At 34.0% G+C, this 19,503-nt stretch overlaps 2 protein-coding genes and 1 long non-coding RNA gene across 6 annotated transcripts; 1 reads left to right on the forward strand and 2 right to left on the reverse strand.

The window, feature by feature from the left end:
• Positions 1–1,083: 1,083 nt before the first annotated feature.
• LOC11441810 (dephospho-CoA kinase) lies at positions 1,084–6,848 on the reverse strand. Of its 3 annotated transcripts, XM_039830259.1 has the most exons (5): positions 5,013–5,240; positions 4,075–4,913; positions 2,146–2,321; positions 1,897–2,042; positions 1,084–1,801 (listed from the first exon to the last, which is right to left on the reverse strand). In XM_039830259.1, the coding sequence occupies exons 3-5, from the start codon at positions 2,251–2,253 to the stop codon at positions 1,351–1,353; spliced, it is 705 nt and encodes a 234-aa protein (XP_039686193.1). In that variant the 5' UTR covers positions 2,254–2,321; positions 4,075–4,913; positions 5,013–5,240; the 3' UTR covers positions 1,084–1,350. The 3 variants fall into 3 exon arrangements, with proteins under 3 accessions (XP_039686193.1, XP_024631642.1, XP_003593610.1); XM_024775874.2 differs by lacking the exons at positions 4,075–4,913; positions 5,013–5,240 and adding an exon at positions 6,627–6,848; XM_003593562.4 differs by having other exon boundaries at positions 4,075–5,240.
• A 343-nt stretch (positions 6,849–7,191) lies between these two features.
• LOC120578431 (uncharacterized) lies at positions 7,192–7,553 on the forward strand. Its single transcript, XR_005644246.1, has 2 exons — positions 7,192–7,250; positions 7,455–7,553. It is a non-coding gene; the product is annotated as an uncharacterized lncRNA (long non-coding RNA).
• Positions 7,554–14,167: 6,614 nt separating this feature from the next.
• On the reverse strand, positions 14,168–18,212 carry LOC11439287 (dof zinc finger protein DOF1.4). 2 transcript variants are annotated; one of them, XM_024775928.2, is made up of 3 exons: positions 18,039–18,212; positions 16,918–17,824; positions 14,168–14,488 (listed from the first exon to the last, which is right to left on the reverse strand). In XM_024775928.2, the coding sequence occupies exons 1-2, from the start codon at positions 18,096–18,098 to the stop codon at positions 16,955–16,957; spliced, it is 930 nt and encodes a 309-aa protein (XP_024631696.1). In that variant the 5' UTR covers positions 18,099–18,212; the 3' UTR covers positions 14,168–14,488; positions 16,918–16,954. The 2 variants fall into 2 exon arrangements, with proteins under 2 accessions (XP_024631696.1, XP_003593614.1); XM_003593566.4 differs by lacking the exon at positions 14,168–14,488 and having other exon boundaries at positions 16,611–17,824.
• Positions 18,213–19,503: the final 1,291 nt, after the last annotated feature.

Raw genomic sequence — 19,503 nt, forward strand, 5'->3', positions numbered from 1 at the left:
GATGTGTGTTGTTTTGTCTTGTTTGCTTGCATGGTGTAGGAAGCAATTCTTTTGGGATGTAGGAAGCAATTCTATTGGGCTAGATGCATAATGGGCTGGATTAATGCAGGCTTATGCATGGTGCATAAGTTAGGCTTATGCATGATAACCACACCCCTGTTTTGGACGGAGATCAAACTAAGTGGGCCACACTAACATCAGTACATATCCCACACACATTTCAACCTTGTTTTGACTCGGTTGTTCCAACAAAACATTTTTAAACATTCTCCTGTTTTAGTTTTATTGTTGGTTGGGATCTTCCTTGTGACTAAAGTTTTGAAGTTTGACGATATCATATCACCAACAAATTTAAGCCTTCACTCACGCATATTATGTCTTTGATGTCATTGTCTTCCTAAGAAAAAGGTTAGTGTTTGTGAATTGTGACAAAAATATATATGTGCACTCATCATGTTATACAACTGCCCATGGCTGATTTGTCACTATAGTTGTCATATTTATTTGGCATCCATTGTGAATGATTTTGGTAGAGAGTCTTGCTGATCTAAAATAATATATTGTTCAATGAATTTGGTGGGAGGATTACGTTGTGGAAAATAGTATTAATTTATTTATACTATCGTATTCATGGCAATAAAATACAATATATTATCATTCTTGTATTATTATGTTAGATTATGTTGGTTGAAACTTGAAAACAACTTGAAGAAGTTATTGGTCCCATAATTTTTATATATTGAATCGAATGATGGTTTTGAGGAGTGCTAAAGATATATATAAATTTTAGTCATGCTAGCTAGTTACATCAGGTAGTTCTGGACCTAAAAATTATATTCTTTCAATTTATTTTTTTTACAAATCTTCCACATCTTATTATGTGAGTGGTGGGATCGATTATTGCTCTTTAAGCATCTAACTATGGCTCACATGCACTTATCGAACATTAATTTACTGTCACTCGTCACTTATTAAATTGGTCAAGACACTTTTTAAATCGACTCAACCAATTTAAAAAGTATGTCGAATGGTGTGAATGCATGGGCTGTAGTATGCAGACAATCCAAATCCTGCAATTATATATATGTAATAATATAGCAATAATATCACCCGAAAGTCTTTATGACCAAATGAACTTTTAGTCATTTTCTCAACCACCAACGATAAAAGGAAAGAAAATGAGACCCAAACAAGGGGAACAAAAAATATAGTTCTTCTCTTATACTTACTTAAAAACATGGAAATTCAAATATCGTCTTGGAACTTGAGCAGTGTTATGGTATATCTATTTGTTGTGAATTTAGAAATAGATACCGTTAAGCACTTCACAAAACACCTATAGGCAAGTGGTTATAAACTGTTGTTGTTAAATACCTTCATACATAGAACAACACCCGAGGTAAGTGAAGCAAGAATGATCGAGACTCCCTGCCTAGATTGCCAAAACTCATACCATGTCAAAGGTCCAGTGACCCGAACCAAAACGTTCTGAAATTGTTCATTCAAGTCATCAAGTGAACCGGTGTTGTCTATTACTATATCAGCTTTACTCCTTTTAACATCAAGCGGCATCTGAGCATTAACCCTGTTCCGACCATCCTCCTCACTAGAATTGTCTCTTGCCAAGAGTCTCTGAATCTGTGTTTCAGGATCAACCCACACAACAATTATGGGCTTCGTGAACTTGTCAATCTTGGCCTCAAATAACAAAGGGACGTCGAGAACGATGACCTTATAACCTTTTGACCACAGCTTCACAACTTCCCAAAAGATCCCCGAGGATATATAAGGAGCCAACAATCTAAAACAACCATCACAGCAGAAACTTCAAAAGTAAAAACAAAAATCAAATCAAATGTAATGTAATGTAATTCCCACGACATAAATTTAGAGTACCGATTGAGAAATTGACGCTTATCAGGATCGGCAAAAACAATTTGGCCAAGTCGGGGTCTGTTAACTTCACCATTGTCTAGTAGAATTTCCTCCCCAAATGCTTCAACAACCTTTTTCCATCCACCACTTCCTTTTTTCAACGCCTCCTGGTAATTCAAATCATAATAATAACCACTGAACTTGAGAGGGTTTTGCCCAAATTAAAAGCAAAATCAAAAGAAGGAAAAACACGATGAAAAAGAAACATACACGGGCAACTACATCAGCGTCGACAACAGGGATGTCATTAGACTTGAATAAATTGGAAACAGTGCTCTTGCCACTTGCTATTCCACCAGTCAGTCCAACGATCCGCATTATTTCTATCTAATACTGCACCCTTGCTACTTGTAAGCTATTAATTCTGAATTTTGTTTTCACTTCCCCTGATGAGCATTGATGGTCATAAAAACAATACATATGTCAACATGCACACACATAAAATCTCAAATAAGTATGCAAATTTAGGGATACTTGACATAAAGGCTTAGTACTAATAACTACATCAGATCAAGCACAATATACAACTGTATAAACATAGATCAATATGTGTGTCCATCAATAGAGGTACTATACCATACCATGCCAGCGGTAGCAGACTAGCGGCAGTAATTACTAAAATGATAAAATTAGGATGCTCAAGTAACAAGTCAGAATATTAACATGAATCATACCAAGAATAAAATGTTTTATCTTTTACTTATTTAATTAACAATTGAGCAATATTGTACCTCAAGTGACTATAATAAACCTGAAAGTGACATCCAAACCATAAACTCTTGAATTCATTACCTTAAAAACCAAATACATTCTTTTGTTGCATAATATTTTATAAAATATTGCAAACTGATTTGAAGGTAGATGCTTTATTCACAGCTCTACACTCTATATCTCCAAAAGCTGATGCAAAGTCACTACACCAAGGTTGTGTTTGGATGTAAAATTTCAGGAAATTTTAAATGGAAGGCGAATAGACAATTACATTGCATCTATAGACTTTTTTAAAAACTATCAAATTACTAGTTTCAGTGGTTATTTTGAGAATTAAAATACTGGTGTCCATGCAATGCAATGAAATAATTCTTATGAATTAAGTGGGTTTAAGGCATTTCTTGTTACAGGTAGTGAACATCATCATCTCAACCAGTCCGAAAACAGGCTTTCAACAAGTCAACTCGATGGCCAAGATAATCACAGTCACGTAAATAATAATTATATCTATGGCCAAGATAAATTATTAGTCACATATTTGATCAAACATTTTATGGGCCATGAGGAAATCATCATAAACAGCTCACAACAATAATCACAGTAACTCTGAAAAAAATATATAGATGGTTGATTGTGCATAATTTGGTGGATTTCTAAACTCAATAATCAAATCATACATGTGTTTAGTGTGCCATTAAGCATAACACAAAAGTATGAAGTTTGAAAATAAGGTAATAACAATGATTTCATAATACATATATATTACTCATAGTTAGAGGTGTCAATTTAAGGGGCCTTCATAATTTTTTTTATAAAACAACTTATTTGCGGCTTACATAAGTTATTTCTATAGCAAAAGATAAAATAAAGTTAAATAATTTTGGGATATGCTATAGGCTATTTTTATGCTATAAGCTATATTAAAGAACTTATGAAAATAAGCTAAAAAAATGAAAATTGGCATAAGCTATTTTTATGCTATAAGCTATTTTTAAAAACTTATGAAAATAAGCTGGAAAAAAAAATGAGAATTGTCATAAGCTGTTTAATACTATTAACACTATTAGTCAACTACACCAATGTTTCAGAAACTATCAATCATGCAAAGATTCAGAACAGAAGAACCAAACCAGATGGATTTTAAATAGCAATTTCCCAATGTGAGTAACTAACTAAAAGCACAGGGATGAAGATAATACAAAATTATATACCCAAATTCATCCTTAAACCGTAATTCTTCCATCAACACTGAAATTATATACCCAAATTCATTCTAAATCAACTTAAAATCTTAGCTGGGTCATGAAGCTAGTACAACCAATTTAATACAACTAGAGTCATATGAAAAACTTCCAATTCAATGTTTAAACAACCCTAACAATGAAGATTCAAAGCAGAAAGGGGGAAACATGATAATTGATCTATTACCTGTTGTTGGGCGAGGCAAAAACTGGACGGGTTGAATCCGAAGGCGGTGGACGGAGGAGGGCCGAAGTCGCGCGATTTCGAAATGAGAAATGATATTTGTGACAACTTTTTGACAACTATCTCTTTCATAATCACATCATATTTTTATTTTCTCTCCTCCTTTTTTTCTCTCTCCATTGTTTTTAACCAATAGAAAGAGAGGAAAAAAAAGTTGCCATGATAATTGTCAAAAATTGTTTGTCAAATATCACTACTCTTTCGAAATATAGACAGTGGGAAACGTGTAATAAGAATCAGAGAAATCATTCGCAGAGTACTAAAATATTTCATCATATATTTGCTATAATATATTATTAACATTAAGTGCATCTGGTGTAGTGGCATCATAGTACCCTCCCACGGTACGGACCAGGGTTCGATTCCCTGGATGTGCATTTTCTTTTTTCCACTTTTTTTACAAAAAATTTATGTAAGGTTTCGTTTGATACTATTGATAATTTGATTTGATATTTGTTCAATTTAATTTAATAATTGCTTAATCTTAGGAGATTAAATTGTTTCATTCCTATTCCTATAATTTTGAGGTACTACTATAAAATAGTGATTGATGCATTTTTTTTTCTTCTTTATTTCATTATTATTCTCTAAACAGATGAATGGGAACATGAGTTGTTTGGCAGAAATAGTGGTAAAACTGCTGAAAAGTTTCTGCCGTACACAAATTCATGTAAAACAAATTCAAGCACAAATCATAATTCACAACCTTCAATCACACACAACAATCGCAGAGCACTTAATCACAGCATCTCAATCCCATAACCTTCTCAACTCTGTTTCACCTCTCTTCACTCACCTCATTCCAAAACCACACGTTTTCATCTTCAACTCTCTCATCAGAGCCTTCTCTCAATCCCATAACCTTCTCAACTATGTTTCACCTCTCTTCACTCACCTCATTCCAAAACCACACGTTTTCATCTTCAACTCTCTCATCAGAGCCTTCTCTCATTCTCATATCCCCAACACCCCTTTCTCTCTATACTCCCTAATGACGGGTGAGTGGTGAAAAAAAAAAATTGGTACAATGTGAGGTAGAAATTTTGAGTTTGTACTGTTAAAATTAAATATCAGACCAAAAAAACATATGATATTTACAAAAAAGAGATAAAGAAGGAAGAGGTTTTGAACTTACAATAACATTAGCTCAGATATAAATCCATGTCATTACCACCAACAAACAATGGTGATTTTAAACATAGAAACAAAACGAGAATTTCAAACAAAACATGGGATTTCATGGATATGAAGTTTATTGTAAGTTCAAAATATCTGCAACACAAGATACACGAATAATATCAGTCATATCAATAATTTTCGGATTTGGATTGGACAAGGTTTAAGGACTCAAATAAACACGGAAAGACACATGAATGAACAATATAACATAGCAATTTTTTTTTAAAACAACGCCTTTTATTCAGTGGCGGAGCCAGACAAAAAAGTTTGGGGTGGCTGCTATTAAAAAAACTTGCGGAAAAAACGGGAAAAAATACAAAGAGGTGCCGCCTAAATACGTAACACCAATTCACCGAGAAAAACCAAAACCAACAATGGCATCAAACAATGAGGCCGAAGTATATACTAGCATAGAGCAAGCATACCCCTGCCTCACTCCCGAACTAGACAAGCATCATTGAAAAGCAACCACCAAAGACAGAAAACAGCTGCAAGCAGCGCTGATCTGCTACACCAGCAGCACCAAAAAACCAGTAAAAAACTGAAAACAGCAGAAAATAAACTGGCAGTAAGGCACAGACAGCTCTGAATACTAAACCATGATCTCTCCTATGGCTCTTGCTCTAGCTAGTTGTCAAACTCAAAGTTCTTTTCTAAGGTTTCATTTTATCATAAATAACTCTTCTTCTCTTCTCCAACATTAAGCTACAACCGCATAGCTATCTTCTTGCTCCAATTTATCTAACATTACATAAAAATATTCACAATTTCAAACAACCATCAAATATACTGCATTTTAACTGCATATCATTTGTATCGTTAAAGCATTTATAAAAAGCAGAGCAAAGATGCAGAGACACTCTTATAAATACTAAAAAAATATTCACAAACTTGAGTCATCATCCATTCCACTCCATTAGCTTTCAATTTGGAGCAGTTTAAGATGTAAAAAGTTTAGTCCTACATCAATAATACTATATTTCACATAAAATTAATCAGTAGATTCCTCCAAGAATTTACCACAAAGACTTAAACAAGTAGTTTCATTAGAAAGTGAAACCATCACTAGGCTATGATTAAAACTATGATTAACAAAAAAATCTTTGTAAAGAGAGTAAAGGTTATGCAATTATGAATTTATCAATTAACAAAGGACAGTGAATATGGTTACGACCAAAGGGGCAAAGAACAACAGTCAACAGGTTTAACAATTAGAGTTGACAATCAACTAAAGAACTCATGGCAATCAACTAAAGAACATGTAATCATCAAATTATAATCATAATTGAAGGAAATTACATTCAATTTCACATTACCTTACAAGTTACAACAATTAGGGTTTGTGGAGAGAGATGGAGATAGCTCTCTAAACTGAAGAAGTAGGAGAGTAATCGCGGCGGCGGTGATGGATGGAGAAGGAGGAGAGTGGTCGCGGCTCACCGGCGGTGGTGGATCGATTTGCTTTGGTTGGGAGAAGAAAAGGATCGCGTTTCTCACTTGCTCTCAGATGAAAGAGAAACGGGAAGAGGAAATGAGACTGAATAGAAAATATTAGTACTATTGAAGGATATTTTTGTAATTTTATATTAAAAAAAAAAATTTAGGATGGGGTGGCTGGGGTTTGTTGGGGAGGACAAGAATGACTATTGCTGTTCCCACATATAGTTTGGCTGTGCCACACGAGTAAAATACCAAAATGTCCTTCGGCAGTTTGCTACCGAGGTTTTTAGGAACCGGCGGCAGTTAACTGCCGAAGTTTTTAGAACACCCGCGGCAGTTAAGTGCCGAGGAAAACCTCGGTAGTTAACTGCCGAGGAGAATGTTATAAGATCAGAACTTCATAGGAGTTTCCAAAACTCCATTGTTGCGTTTTTAATTTTTCAAGGTGCGATTTTGAGTCATTTGAAGCCATTAGAAGCCAATTTTAATCACAAAAACAAGTAAGTTTTTTGAATCCTATTGCATTGTTGCTTTGTGGTCGAATTGTATGTTATTTTTTGTTAAATTTCGATTATATAGGTTCGATTATATTGATTTGTTGATTTTATGATATGTTAGGATAGTTTAGGTTAGAATGGTTAGAATTGTTAGGATAGTTTAGGTTAGTGTAGGTTGAATTGATCGCCATATTTTTTTAAATGTAGATATGTCTCAGAATCAGAATCAGGGTAACGTTCACGATGATGAGACGAAAAAAGAAAAGTCACCTATGACATGGCATGGAATTGTTTGCGATGGTTCCGAAAAAAAGAAGGGTTCGAAGGTGCCGGTGTACAATCACTCGAGGTTGAGGAGGAGCGGGAGGACATGCTATTTCGGTCCTCAACCAAAACAAGGTACCGCAGGGACTGTAGCGGACAAGCCGATTGATTTGTGTGACGAGGAAGAATGAATGTAATGGCTTTTAATGCCTAATTATTTTGGATTTTTTTATGTTTTATTTTTGTGTCGCGCACATTTTGTTTGACATTATGGTATTTAGAATAAAATTGCATTTGGAATAAATAAATTTGAAAACAAAATAAGATAATTATTGTTCCATTCAAAACAAAATATTGTTATCACATTACATTGCATTTTACATTACATTCCGAAATTTACCTTCCAGCTGCAACAATCATCTTACCACTGAATGGGGCAAATTCAAACTTGCTAAGCAGCAGAACTCCAGTATTCGATAAGCATCTTGAACGATGGTATTCAAGTGTCAAAAGAATGAGGTGCATTCTTTTGACACTTGAATACCATCGTTCAAGATGCTCATCGAATACTGGAGTCCTGCCGATTAACAAGTTTGAATTGCCCCATCCAGGGTAAGACAATTGTTGCAGTTGGAATGTGCATTCCAACCACAACAATTCTGTTACCTTTGAATGGGATAAATTCAAACCTGCAAAACAACAGGACTCAAGCATTTCGCCAAACACCTCATGTTTTCCCTTTGAAAATAATAAATTTTTGTGAGGCTTGCTTTAGATGATGGTATTCAAGTGCCACCGAATTGAGGTTCAATCCTTGACACTTAATACCTTCATCTAAACCAGCATAACAAAAATTTAATATTTTCAAAGGAGAAACATGAGGTGCTTGCGAAATGCTTGAGTCCTGTTGTTTGACAAGTTTGAATTACCTCATTCAAAGGAATACAATTGTTGTAGTTGGAATGCACCTTACCCTAACTAATGACGATCTTGTGGCGGAATCAAACTTTTGATGATATCTTCAGTTGATCTAAGCAACTTCACCCGCATATCGATCCACTGGAACATGCTGTGCTCCCAAAACATGGTCGTCACGTTTTCGTCGTTCGTTAATTCCACCCAACTGAATGATACTCTCCCCTCGTCGAGTGTTGGACGTTTATACCAAATGTGTTCCACCATCCTTGTGTCTCTGGGGTTGACTCCTTGGTTGAATTCAGTCAGTGTATCCTTGAGACCTCTTAACGTTACACCAAGGCACCGAACCTTCAACCTCTGAGGTTCTCCGCCGTTGAATTGCGCATGAACGTCGATCCACCCCGCCATTGTTTTAAATCTACACAATAAGAAACTAAAAACAATCAATCAAAAACACATTATACATACACTCTAAAATTCATAAAAATAACCCTAAAATTATAAATCATATACTCTTACTAAAATAAAAAATTTATATCATATAACATAAACATCATGCAAATATTTTAACAACATTAATCAACAACATATACCCTAAAATTTAATTATAACATGTAAATCTACTAAAAAATAATAAATGTACTCAAAAACTAAAAAATAATAACATTTATAACAACTAAAATGTAAGTTAATAGCATTATAATTACTTACTTGTGATTTTGTTGAATAAAGTTTGTTGGATTTGGTTGTGTTTGTTAGAGAGAATTTGAGAAACATTTGAAGAAATTTTGGAAGATAAGATCAATAATGGATGAGAGGAGATTCTGCCAGATTTTGTAGTGCAGAAGTTCCTCGGCAGTTAACTTCCGAGGTTTACCTCGGCAGTTAACTGCAGCCGGATTTGAGAAAATTTCGGCAGTTAACTGCCGAAGAAAACTGTCGTAGAAAACCTCGGTAGTTAACTGCCGAGGAAAACTGAACATACTTCACAAAGTTCTCAAGTTCTCTCAAATCTTCGCCAATTCTTCTTTCACGAATTGCGAGCAAATCAACGGGACACTTATATTATATTCTGTCAAGTTCTCTCAAGTTCTCTCTCGTCCCTATTTTTCCTACTCTCAACTTATTTTTATGTTTTATGTTCATAAAGCAACCTATATTTGCACATTAAAGCAACCTATTTTTGCACATTAAACAAAGTAAAAAAAAAACCATGAAATTAAAAATAATGTCATCAAAGTAGAAATATACAAATATACATATATACATAACTCAATGTCATCAAAAGACTAAAACTAAAAAATAAGTCCTAAAAAAGGAAAATAGTACTACTGGTCCTGATCCTGATGATGGTGCCTCCTCCTCGGCCTCTGGGCTCTCCTCCTGGTCAAAATCGGCGCGATCTGCTCCCTCATAAATATAAAATTTCAGTTTTCTTACAGTGAGCAGTGTCACGCTCCCCCCAAGCGCTCTGTGTCCAGGCCTACATGCATCCGCCAACTCGCCGTATAGGTAGGCGAGGGTCATAGCTCCCCAGGAATAATTACGCATCCCTGCGTAGCCGTCCGCCATGGTCGTCAAATATATCAGCTCGATGCGCTTGTTGCTTCTATCGCCAAACAACAAGCATCCGACCAAGTACAGAAGGTAACACCGGACGCAGTATGTCCTGACCCTCTCCAGCTCCTCAGGATCCTCCGTACCCGCCAATACGTTAGCCCTACCAAGGTACGAGGTATAGAAGTCCCTTAGCCTGGGGTAGCTAATGTACCCACCGTACTCCTGGTTGCAGATCTTCTCAGCCTCATGTTGGGCCACACCAAGATACGTCATCAGCAGTGCCGCTCCCTCATGCTTGGGCATCTTCTTCCCATGGGCCAACATCCGCCCCTCAATAGGAAGATGCATGAGACATGCGACATCATCCAATGTCACAGTCATCTCCCCCATCGGCATGTGGAAGGTGCTGGTCTCCGGATGCCACCTCTCGCATAAAGTAAGCAGCAGGGCATGAGGCACGGTGGAGTACCCCAAGTAGACCAAGTCATGTAGCCCGCTCTGCTGAAGCGCATCCCAAAACCAATTCTCATTCCCGTTAGGGCGTCCGAGAGTGAGAATCTTCGCCCCATGATTAATCGGTTTAAGCACGCGGGTCTTACGAACCTGAAATAATAGAAAAATAAATTTGGTTTAAACAAAAACACATATAAACAAAACAATTAAACATAAAAAATAGAATTAAAAAAAATAAACATATAACAGTGTATATAATAATTAAAACAAACACACATTTAAAGAAAATAATTAAACATAAAGAAAAAGAATTAAAAAAAATAAATATAGAGGTGGATATAATAATAAAAACAAACACACATTTAAAGAAAATATTTTAACATAAAGAAAAACCAATTAAAAAAAACACATATAAAAGTGGATATAATAATTAAACAAACACACATTTAAATTAAAGAAAATATTTTAACATAAAGAAAAAACAATTAAAAAAAATACACTTACATTATTTGAATTATACCAGAGTGGCAACGCCACATGACCGGCATAAGAGTGGAGCAAGGACAAGTCAGCCGGTCCACCAGGAAAGGGAGGGTCGGTAGGTAACACCTCCGGTGCAGCAGCTGCTGCAATGTCATCCTCGTCTCCTGCATCCTGCTCATGTGGTATATGATCCTAGTCATATCCACCGTCCGTCACATCATGATGTACCTGATCCTGATAGTTCAGGTACTCCACCCCAATCTGGTCAACAGGCTGTGACGGGTCAACAACCTGTGACTCCTCAGGCTGTGTAGCCTGAGAGCTTCCTGAGCCATCTCCCCTCCGACCTCTACCCCTCTTTGGGATGTGGGCACTCTGTCTCTCCCTGCGGTGGCTCTGAGTCATGGCACGCCTACCACCAATCATCCTTGATGGATCAATGGGGTCCTGATCGGCCATATCTACAAAAAATAAAAAATAAAAATTAATATCATTCAACCACTTTATCAACAAACAGTAAACCTAAACAAAACCTACACTTTCACATTCAACCTAAACATAACCGCTTTCACATTAAACCACTTTACCAAAATAAAGACATTGATTGAACCTAAACATTATCATACACATTATCATTAACATTCAAACGCAAAAAATCAAATGCATTATCATACACATTCAACCTACACTAAACATAATTCAATATACACATTCAACCTAATTCAATATACACTTTTTCAATATGCGTTCAACTTAATTCAACATACATGTTTTCAAATTACAATCAAGATCGTATCCAATACCTAAACTAACTAAATAATCAATAAAATTGTCATTGACACATTTTATCAAACACTTTGTGTGCAAAGTATCAAACATACTCAAAATGTGTTATTTTGCCACCAATCAAAACCACATTATACCCTAACATCATTCAATCATCAATTAAACCAACTACATTCAATTATAAACTACATGCACTCATCAAAAATTCAATTCATACATTAACCCTAACCACATGAAAACTACCATTTTTTTAAAAAAAAAACCTACCCAAACTAACATTATGATTAAAAATGAGTCAAGATACTTACTTGTGATTAAATGGAGATGATGCACTTGATTTTGCTGAAAAATCGAATTTGGAGAAGTTGGATGGTTTGGAAGAAGTTTTGAAGAAGCAAGCAATACTGGAAAACTGAGTTTCTGCGTTCTGGTTATGTTCAGTTTTCCTCGGCAGTTAACTGCCGAGGAAATCCTCGGTAGTTTGTTGCCGCCGGTTCACTCAAAACTTCGGCAGTTAACTGCCGAAGGGCATTTTGGTATTTTACTCGTGTGGCACAGCCATACTATATGTGGGAACAACAATACTCGACAAGAATTGATGATCCCACGTTACATAGCGTTGTGCCATACGAGTGAATGACGTTTTTGTCCTTCGGCAGTTAACTGCTGAAGTTTTAGAAATTCGGCTTAATTGCCGAGATTCTGGCAGAAGCTTATTCATCTCATCTTCTTCAAATTTCTCTCACAAATATCTCTAAAAAATACAACCAAATCCAACCAAATTTATTCAACAATATCACATTTTATTCAACAAGTAAGTAATTATAAACTTATTAACTTACATTTTAGTTGTTATAAAAGTTTTTATTTTTTAGTTTTTGAGTACATTTATTATTTTTTAGTTTTTGACTAGATTTACATGTTATAATTAATTTTTAGGGTGGATGTTAGTTGATTAATGTTGTTAAAATATTTGCATGATGTTTATGTTATAATTTTAGGGTTATTTATTATTTTGTTGTTTTATATTTATTTTTTTATTTTAGTTTTTAATTAGATTTACATGTTATAAATTATTTTTAGATTAGATGTTAGTTGATTAATGTTATATTATATGATTAAACATAAGTTGAATGATTTATATTATATTATATGATTAATTTTTTTTATTTTAGTAAGAGTATATGATTTATAATTTTAGGGTTATTTTTATGAATTTTAGAGTCTACGTATAATGTGCACATCAAGCGTTTGATGAAATGTTTGAATGAGTTTTTCATTGATTGTTTTTAATTTCTTATTGTGTAGATTTGAAACAATGGCCGGATGGATCGACGTTCATGCACAATTCAACGGCGGAGAACCTTAGAGGTTGAATGTTCGGTGCCTTGGTTTAACGTTAAGAGGTCTCAAGGATCAACTGACTGAATTCAACCAAGAAGTCAACCCCAGAGACACAAGGAGGGTGGAACACCTTCAGTATAAACGTCCAACGCTCGACGAGGGGAGAGTTTCATTCACTTGGGTGGAATTAACGAACGACGAAAACGTGACGAGCATGTTTTGGGAGCACATCATGTTCCAGTGGATCGATATGCGGGTGACGTTGATGAGATCAACTGAAGATATCATCAACAACTTGATTCCGCCAGAAGATCGTCATTAGTTAGGGTAAGGTGCATTCCAACTTCAACAATTGTCTTACCTTTGAATGAGATAAATTCAAACCTGCCAAACAACAGGACTCAAGCATTTCGCTCGGCATTCATGTTTTTCCTTTGAAAAGATTAAATTCTTGTTAGGCTGGTTTAGATGAAGGTATTAAGTGTCAAGGAATGAACCTCGTTTCGTTGTCACTTGAGCAAGCCTAACAAAAATTTATTCTTTTCAAAGGAAAACATGAATGTCGGGGTGAAATGCTTGAGTCCTGTTGTTTGACAGGTTTGAATTTATCTCATTCAAAGGTAAGACAATTGTGGCAGTTGGGATGCACATTCCAACTGCAACAATTGTCTTACTCTGGATGGGGCAATTCAAACATGTTAATCGACAGGACTCCAACATTCGATAAGCGTCTTGAACGCTGGTATTCAAGTGTCAAGGAATGCACCTCATTCTTTTGAGACTTGAATACCAGCGTTCAAGATGCTGATCGAATACTGGAGTCCTGCTGGTTAGCAAGTTTGAATTTGCCCCATTCAATGGTAAGATGATTGTTGCAGTTGGAAGGTACATTCCGGAATGTAATGTAATGTGTAATGCAATGTAATGTGATAACATATATTTTGTTTTGAATTGAACAATAATTATCTTATTTATTCACTTTTCGAATTTATTTATTCATTACGCAATTTTAATCAGTTGGATTCATGTTAGATTTAATTAGTTTTTATTCGAATACGAAATTATTAAAAACGCGACTTTAATCGAAATTATTCCAAGATTTTATTCTAAGTACCATAATGTCAAACAAAATGTGCAGAACACAAAAATAAAACATAAAAAAATCGAAAATAATTAGGCATTCATTCATTCATTCTCGTCACACAAGTCAATCGGGTTTCCCGCTACAGTCCATGCCGCACCTTGTTTTAGTTGAGGACCAAAATAGCATATCCTCCCGCTCCTCCTCAACCTCAAGTGATTGTACACCGGCACCTTCGAACCCTTCTTTTTTTCGAAACCATCGCAAACAATTCTGTGCCACGTCATAGGCGATTTTTCTTTGCTCTTCTCATCACCCTGAACGTTACCCTGATTCTGATTCTGAGACATATCTACATTAAAAACAAATGGCGATCAAAACCTAACTAAACAACAATGCCAAAAATCATAAAATCAAAAACTAAACCTAAACTTAAACTATCATCAAAACCTACACCTAAACCTAAACAATTCTACAACGATTCATCAAAACCTAAACCTAACAATTCAATAAAAGTTCTCTAACAATTCTAACCTAAACTATCCTAACATATCATAAAATCATAAAATCAATAAAATCTATATAATCGAACCTATATAATCGAAATTTAACAAAAAAAACAAACAATTCAACCGCAAAACAACAATGCAATAGGATTAAAAAAATTTACTTGTTTTTGTGATTGAAATTGGCTTGGAATGACTTGAAATAGCTCAAAATCGCACCTTTGAGATAAAAAAAACGTAACAATGGAGTTTTGAAAACTCCTATGTCTGTTCTGTTCTTATAACAATTTCCTCGGCAGTTAACTACCGAGGTTTTTCTCGGCAGTTAACTGCAGCCGGATTTCTAAAACTTCGGCAGTTAACTGCCGAGGAGCAAAAACGTCATTTACTCGTGTGGCATAGCCTTATCTAATGTGGGAACAACAATTCTCGGGGAGGAGAGCTTCTCAAGTTTTTCATTTGGTTGAAGAGAGAGAAAGAAAATAACAAATGAGTGAATGATGGTGGAAAATTGAAAACTTAAAAATGAAGCTTATTGGAAAAAACAAAATGAAAATGGCATGTGTACGTACTGTTACAATTAGTTTTTTTTTTTATGAAACTATTACAATTAGCTTAAAATTAAATTAAATACTAATAATTTAAATGACATTCCTTCAAAAAATCATTTAAATGGCATATCCTTAGACATGGTACCAAAATCTGCCCGCCGTCCCGAATTTAACGGGGAAATGCTGAATTAATTGGGTGCGGGGGAAATCTGGATTTTTAGTACGGGGGCGGGGATGCTTAAACCCGCCCCGCACCCGTTTTTTAAAATTTACTGTATAAAATTTTATGATCTTATTTCCATAAGCACCAACCTATTTTAATATATTATTACTAATACAAAGGTCTCAGATTCGATTTTCTCTGGTGCCAATTTCGGTTGGCTAAGTCCATACAGAGCTTGCTCTGGCTTTAAACGGGGCTCCCGCAAGTGGGTGGTGGGATTGGTCCCCTTGGATTAGTCGGTTATTGGATCGGATACCAAGTTTTCAAAAAAAAAATATATATTATTACTCTTTAGAAACATATTTATTATAATTATTTTGCTCTTTTGAAAAAAGGTTATTAGATCTTTAATTATTAATATAATTATTGTTTTTTTTGCTATGAAAAAATTAAAAAATATGCATTTTTTAAATATTTGAATAAGAGTTTTTGTTTATTCTTCTAATTGATGAGGGAATAAATCAGCAAATGGAATGGTTGAGATTTTTTTTTTTGTGAATGAATTGATGAATTTTTTTTTTTTATTATTAAATTAAATGGTGAGATTTTATTAGAAAAAGCTAGCAAGGGGACATAAACACGTGTCAATTTGAGAAACGGAAAAAGACGTCAATTATTTTAATGGATATTGACACTATCGAAATATACAAGTCTACTGTTGTTGCATCAAAAGATGGCGAAAATAAGAAATGCATCTATGATAGTTGAATTCAATTTACATCCGACAACGTTTTGCATAAGGGAGACAAAATTTGTTGCAGTCTTGAGTTTGCTTTCAATAGCTTATTTGTTGAGATAGCTAGAACAACTTCGTAGAGTTGGAAGAAAATAAAAAAATTAGGCGTTTTAGTGGATGTTTGTCTATCGTTTTTATGCTTACTTTTGAATTATATGTATTATGTAATATAAATAGAAGTTGGTGTAATATGTCCTTTGTTTTTTTTAGTTTGGAAGACTAATTGGATATTGAGACATATCTTTTACGACTTTTGGTGAGTTTAATGTGTATGTGTGTTGTTGTGATTTTTATGTTCACGCAACTATTGTTAATCAATGATATTTATCTTGAATTGACGACAACCGTGAATAATTATAATCATGACATAATTTCTACTGCATTGTAGAATTAGTTTGTTATTGTCGTTTTTAACTTTGATTAAAAATTAATTTCATCTCTGTAATCAAATCATAGTGTTTAAAATGTTACGAACCATTGCACGGGTTGGGACACTAGTAAAACTAACAACCTAACTGAAGTTTGCAGGATGCAGCTTACATAGGATCTTTCTGATCAAAGTACTCTCCTCTCTCACCTTTACCTTTCCCATTTTTCTAACAAGTATCCTTTTTGTTTCCTTCCTTCTTTTTCTTTTTTCAATAAAGTTAAATTTAAGTAAACCCAACCAAAAAATACAAAAAAAAAAAAAAAAAGGTAGTAATAGTAACAAGATAGAGAAGCCTAATAAGTAAAGCTAAACAAAGGTACCAAATTAAAGATGACCTTGAACTTGAACTGAGGATTGAGTTTATTGTTCACTCTAGATCAAAGAAGTAACTGATGAACCAATATTAGAAGCTTGATCGTTCCAAACACCAATAGCTGATGATGATGCTGTATTCCAGTAAAGTGAAGAAGCAGCTGGATCATACAAACCACCCACATGCTCCATCTCTCCTTCATCTTTCTTCGTTCCTTTCTCACTTCCATTCCCCAAATTGTTGAATTCCAAGCCCTGAAAACTGTTGCTACCATCATTGATGAATTTATGTTGCAGCAGAGAAGGCATAACTGATGCATTACTTGGTACAGAAGAAGAACTAAAGATTGAACCATATCTTGAAGTAAATCCATTTGTATAACCATTATGATCATTGGCTTCACTGGACGTAAACCCAGATGAAAAGCCTAATCCAATAGTATTCATCTGAGGCTGAAAATCATAACCTGAACTTGTTGAGAGTCTAGAGATATTGAACCTTGAGAATGGAAGATTCACATCACAAGAGTTACTACTTGATAAACCATAAAACATAGGACTAATATTATGATTTAAGGTTGAATTTGAAGAAGTGGTGTTTGGTGTGGAACTAGGAGTTGAAGGAGAAGAAGAAATAGAAGTATCAATGGTGGAGGGTATTTTGATGAGAGTAGTATTGTTACTACGTTTGTTTGAGTTGTTTCTTCTGTAACCACCACCAACAGGAACATTTCTAAGAGTACCACCTCTTGTCCAATAACGTTTGCAAGCTTTACAGAAATGTCTTGGTTGTGACAAACTGTAGTTGTTGTAGTAACAAAACTTTGTGTTTGATGAGTCACAACGTGGACACTTGAGAGCTTGTTGTTGCTGCTGCTGATGAAGTTTTTGACCTTGTTTTTCCATTATCTTAACATCATCTATTTGATTCTAAAATGATAATAAAAGAAAGAGTTAATAATTCGTTGATATAAGAAAAAGAAAATAATATCTAGCTAGGGTATGTAATGTAATGTATGAGAAAAATAATTAATATGTTGATATTCTAATCCAAAAGCTAAGCTACAAAATTAATTGGAATGGTCATGCAATTTGTGTAAATAATTGTGCATGGAGATAGCTAGAGAGAGAGAGAGAGATGAACCTGTGTCCATTGATTAGTGGTTGGAGGGATGACAAGCATTTTCTCATAGTTAGATAACATTTTTGCTCACCAAAAGAGAATCCTTCAAGAGTATACAGACAACAAAGAGCAGTTGGTTACTAGCTTCAAGGGTTTCAAATATAAGAGAGTTAGGGGTAAGAAATTCAAGCCGAAGATCGGTTATAGCATGATCAACATAAATTATTATATTTTATATTTTATATTAGCCTCGTGTTGACCGGTGTCCTCGCATAATTAAAAGATAGAAATATTTTATTGAAAACAATACTAATTTTTTTACTTTCAATTTTTTTTGACCTTATTACATTTAATGAATCCATAAATAATATTTAAAAAAAAAAAAACAATTTCTAACTTTGATTTCAACACATAATTTTTTTTTATATCTTCCTTAACAAATGCTCTAGCATGATCTTTAACGATAATAATAATCTCTACTATTTTATAAAAAGAAATCTTCAAAGCTAACTAATATTAATTATTCATTTTGATTGTAATTTTCATGGATAAATTTATCTTTAATAACCTAGACACTTCAATTTTTTTAACTCTTATTTTATCTATATCTCTCTTCCTATTACATTAAGTATTGGTAAAAAGATATCATTATCAGTGCGTTAGACCTAAAAAATGAACGTGAATTTCTTTTTACCGTGACTACAAACATTCAAACGGGACCTTGAAGTGCAGATCCATGTGTTGGCAGCTCAGCTTCTAAAGGAAAAGGAACAAAAAGAAAGATAAAGCAAAAACACAACGAGGAACATATGGATTTTGTAGTATTCCAAGGGATCTTCTATTTCTTTGAACTCCCCATCATTATTCTTTTGCAGTTCAATATTCTATTTTAAACCTTGATTTTAGTTAGTAAAATACTACAGTTATAATACTACTATATGCCTTTTCTATTTTAATTATTAAGAGTGTACAATCTTTACAAAAAAAGAAAAAAAGTGTAGGGTACAAGGTGCAATTATTTAAACTAACCATATACTTTTTTTTACCAAACAAATCACATACATACTGCACAAGTATGAGTGAAACAAAAAAAAATATCAACAGATCATAGGGTAATTAACGCAAATGAGATTAATTAAAATATAAAATAATTAGTAAAAAATAAATAAATATATTGATATAAATTTTTTTTTAAAGTGTAATCAATCACACCCCAAATTTATTAGAGATGCATTTGAAATAGCTTAAATATTTAAGTCTATATCTTATGATGTATTGTGCAGCTAATTGATAGAGTATAGAAAAGTAGTTTATATTATATGTCTATAATTTAATATATATTTTATGAAGAAATGTCTATTATCTATTTTGTTAAACTAGTGTCAGCAAACACAATATGATTGAAATGTTTCTATAATCTTTTATTTATTTACGATATTACAGTGTATAATCATTAAAAATGTTATATTACACTGTTTTGTTAGAG

Source organism: Medicago truncatula, chromosome 2 (assembly GCF_003473485.1).
Source record: "Medicago truncatula cultivar Jemalong A17 chromosome 2, MtrunA17r5.0-ANR, whole genome shotgun sequence".
NCBI classification, from domain to species: domain Eukaryota; kingdom Viridiplantae; phylum Streptophyta; class Magnoliopsida; order Fabales; family Fabaceae; genus Medicago; species Medicago truncatula.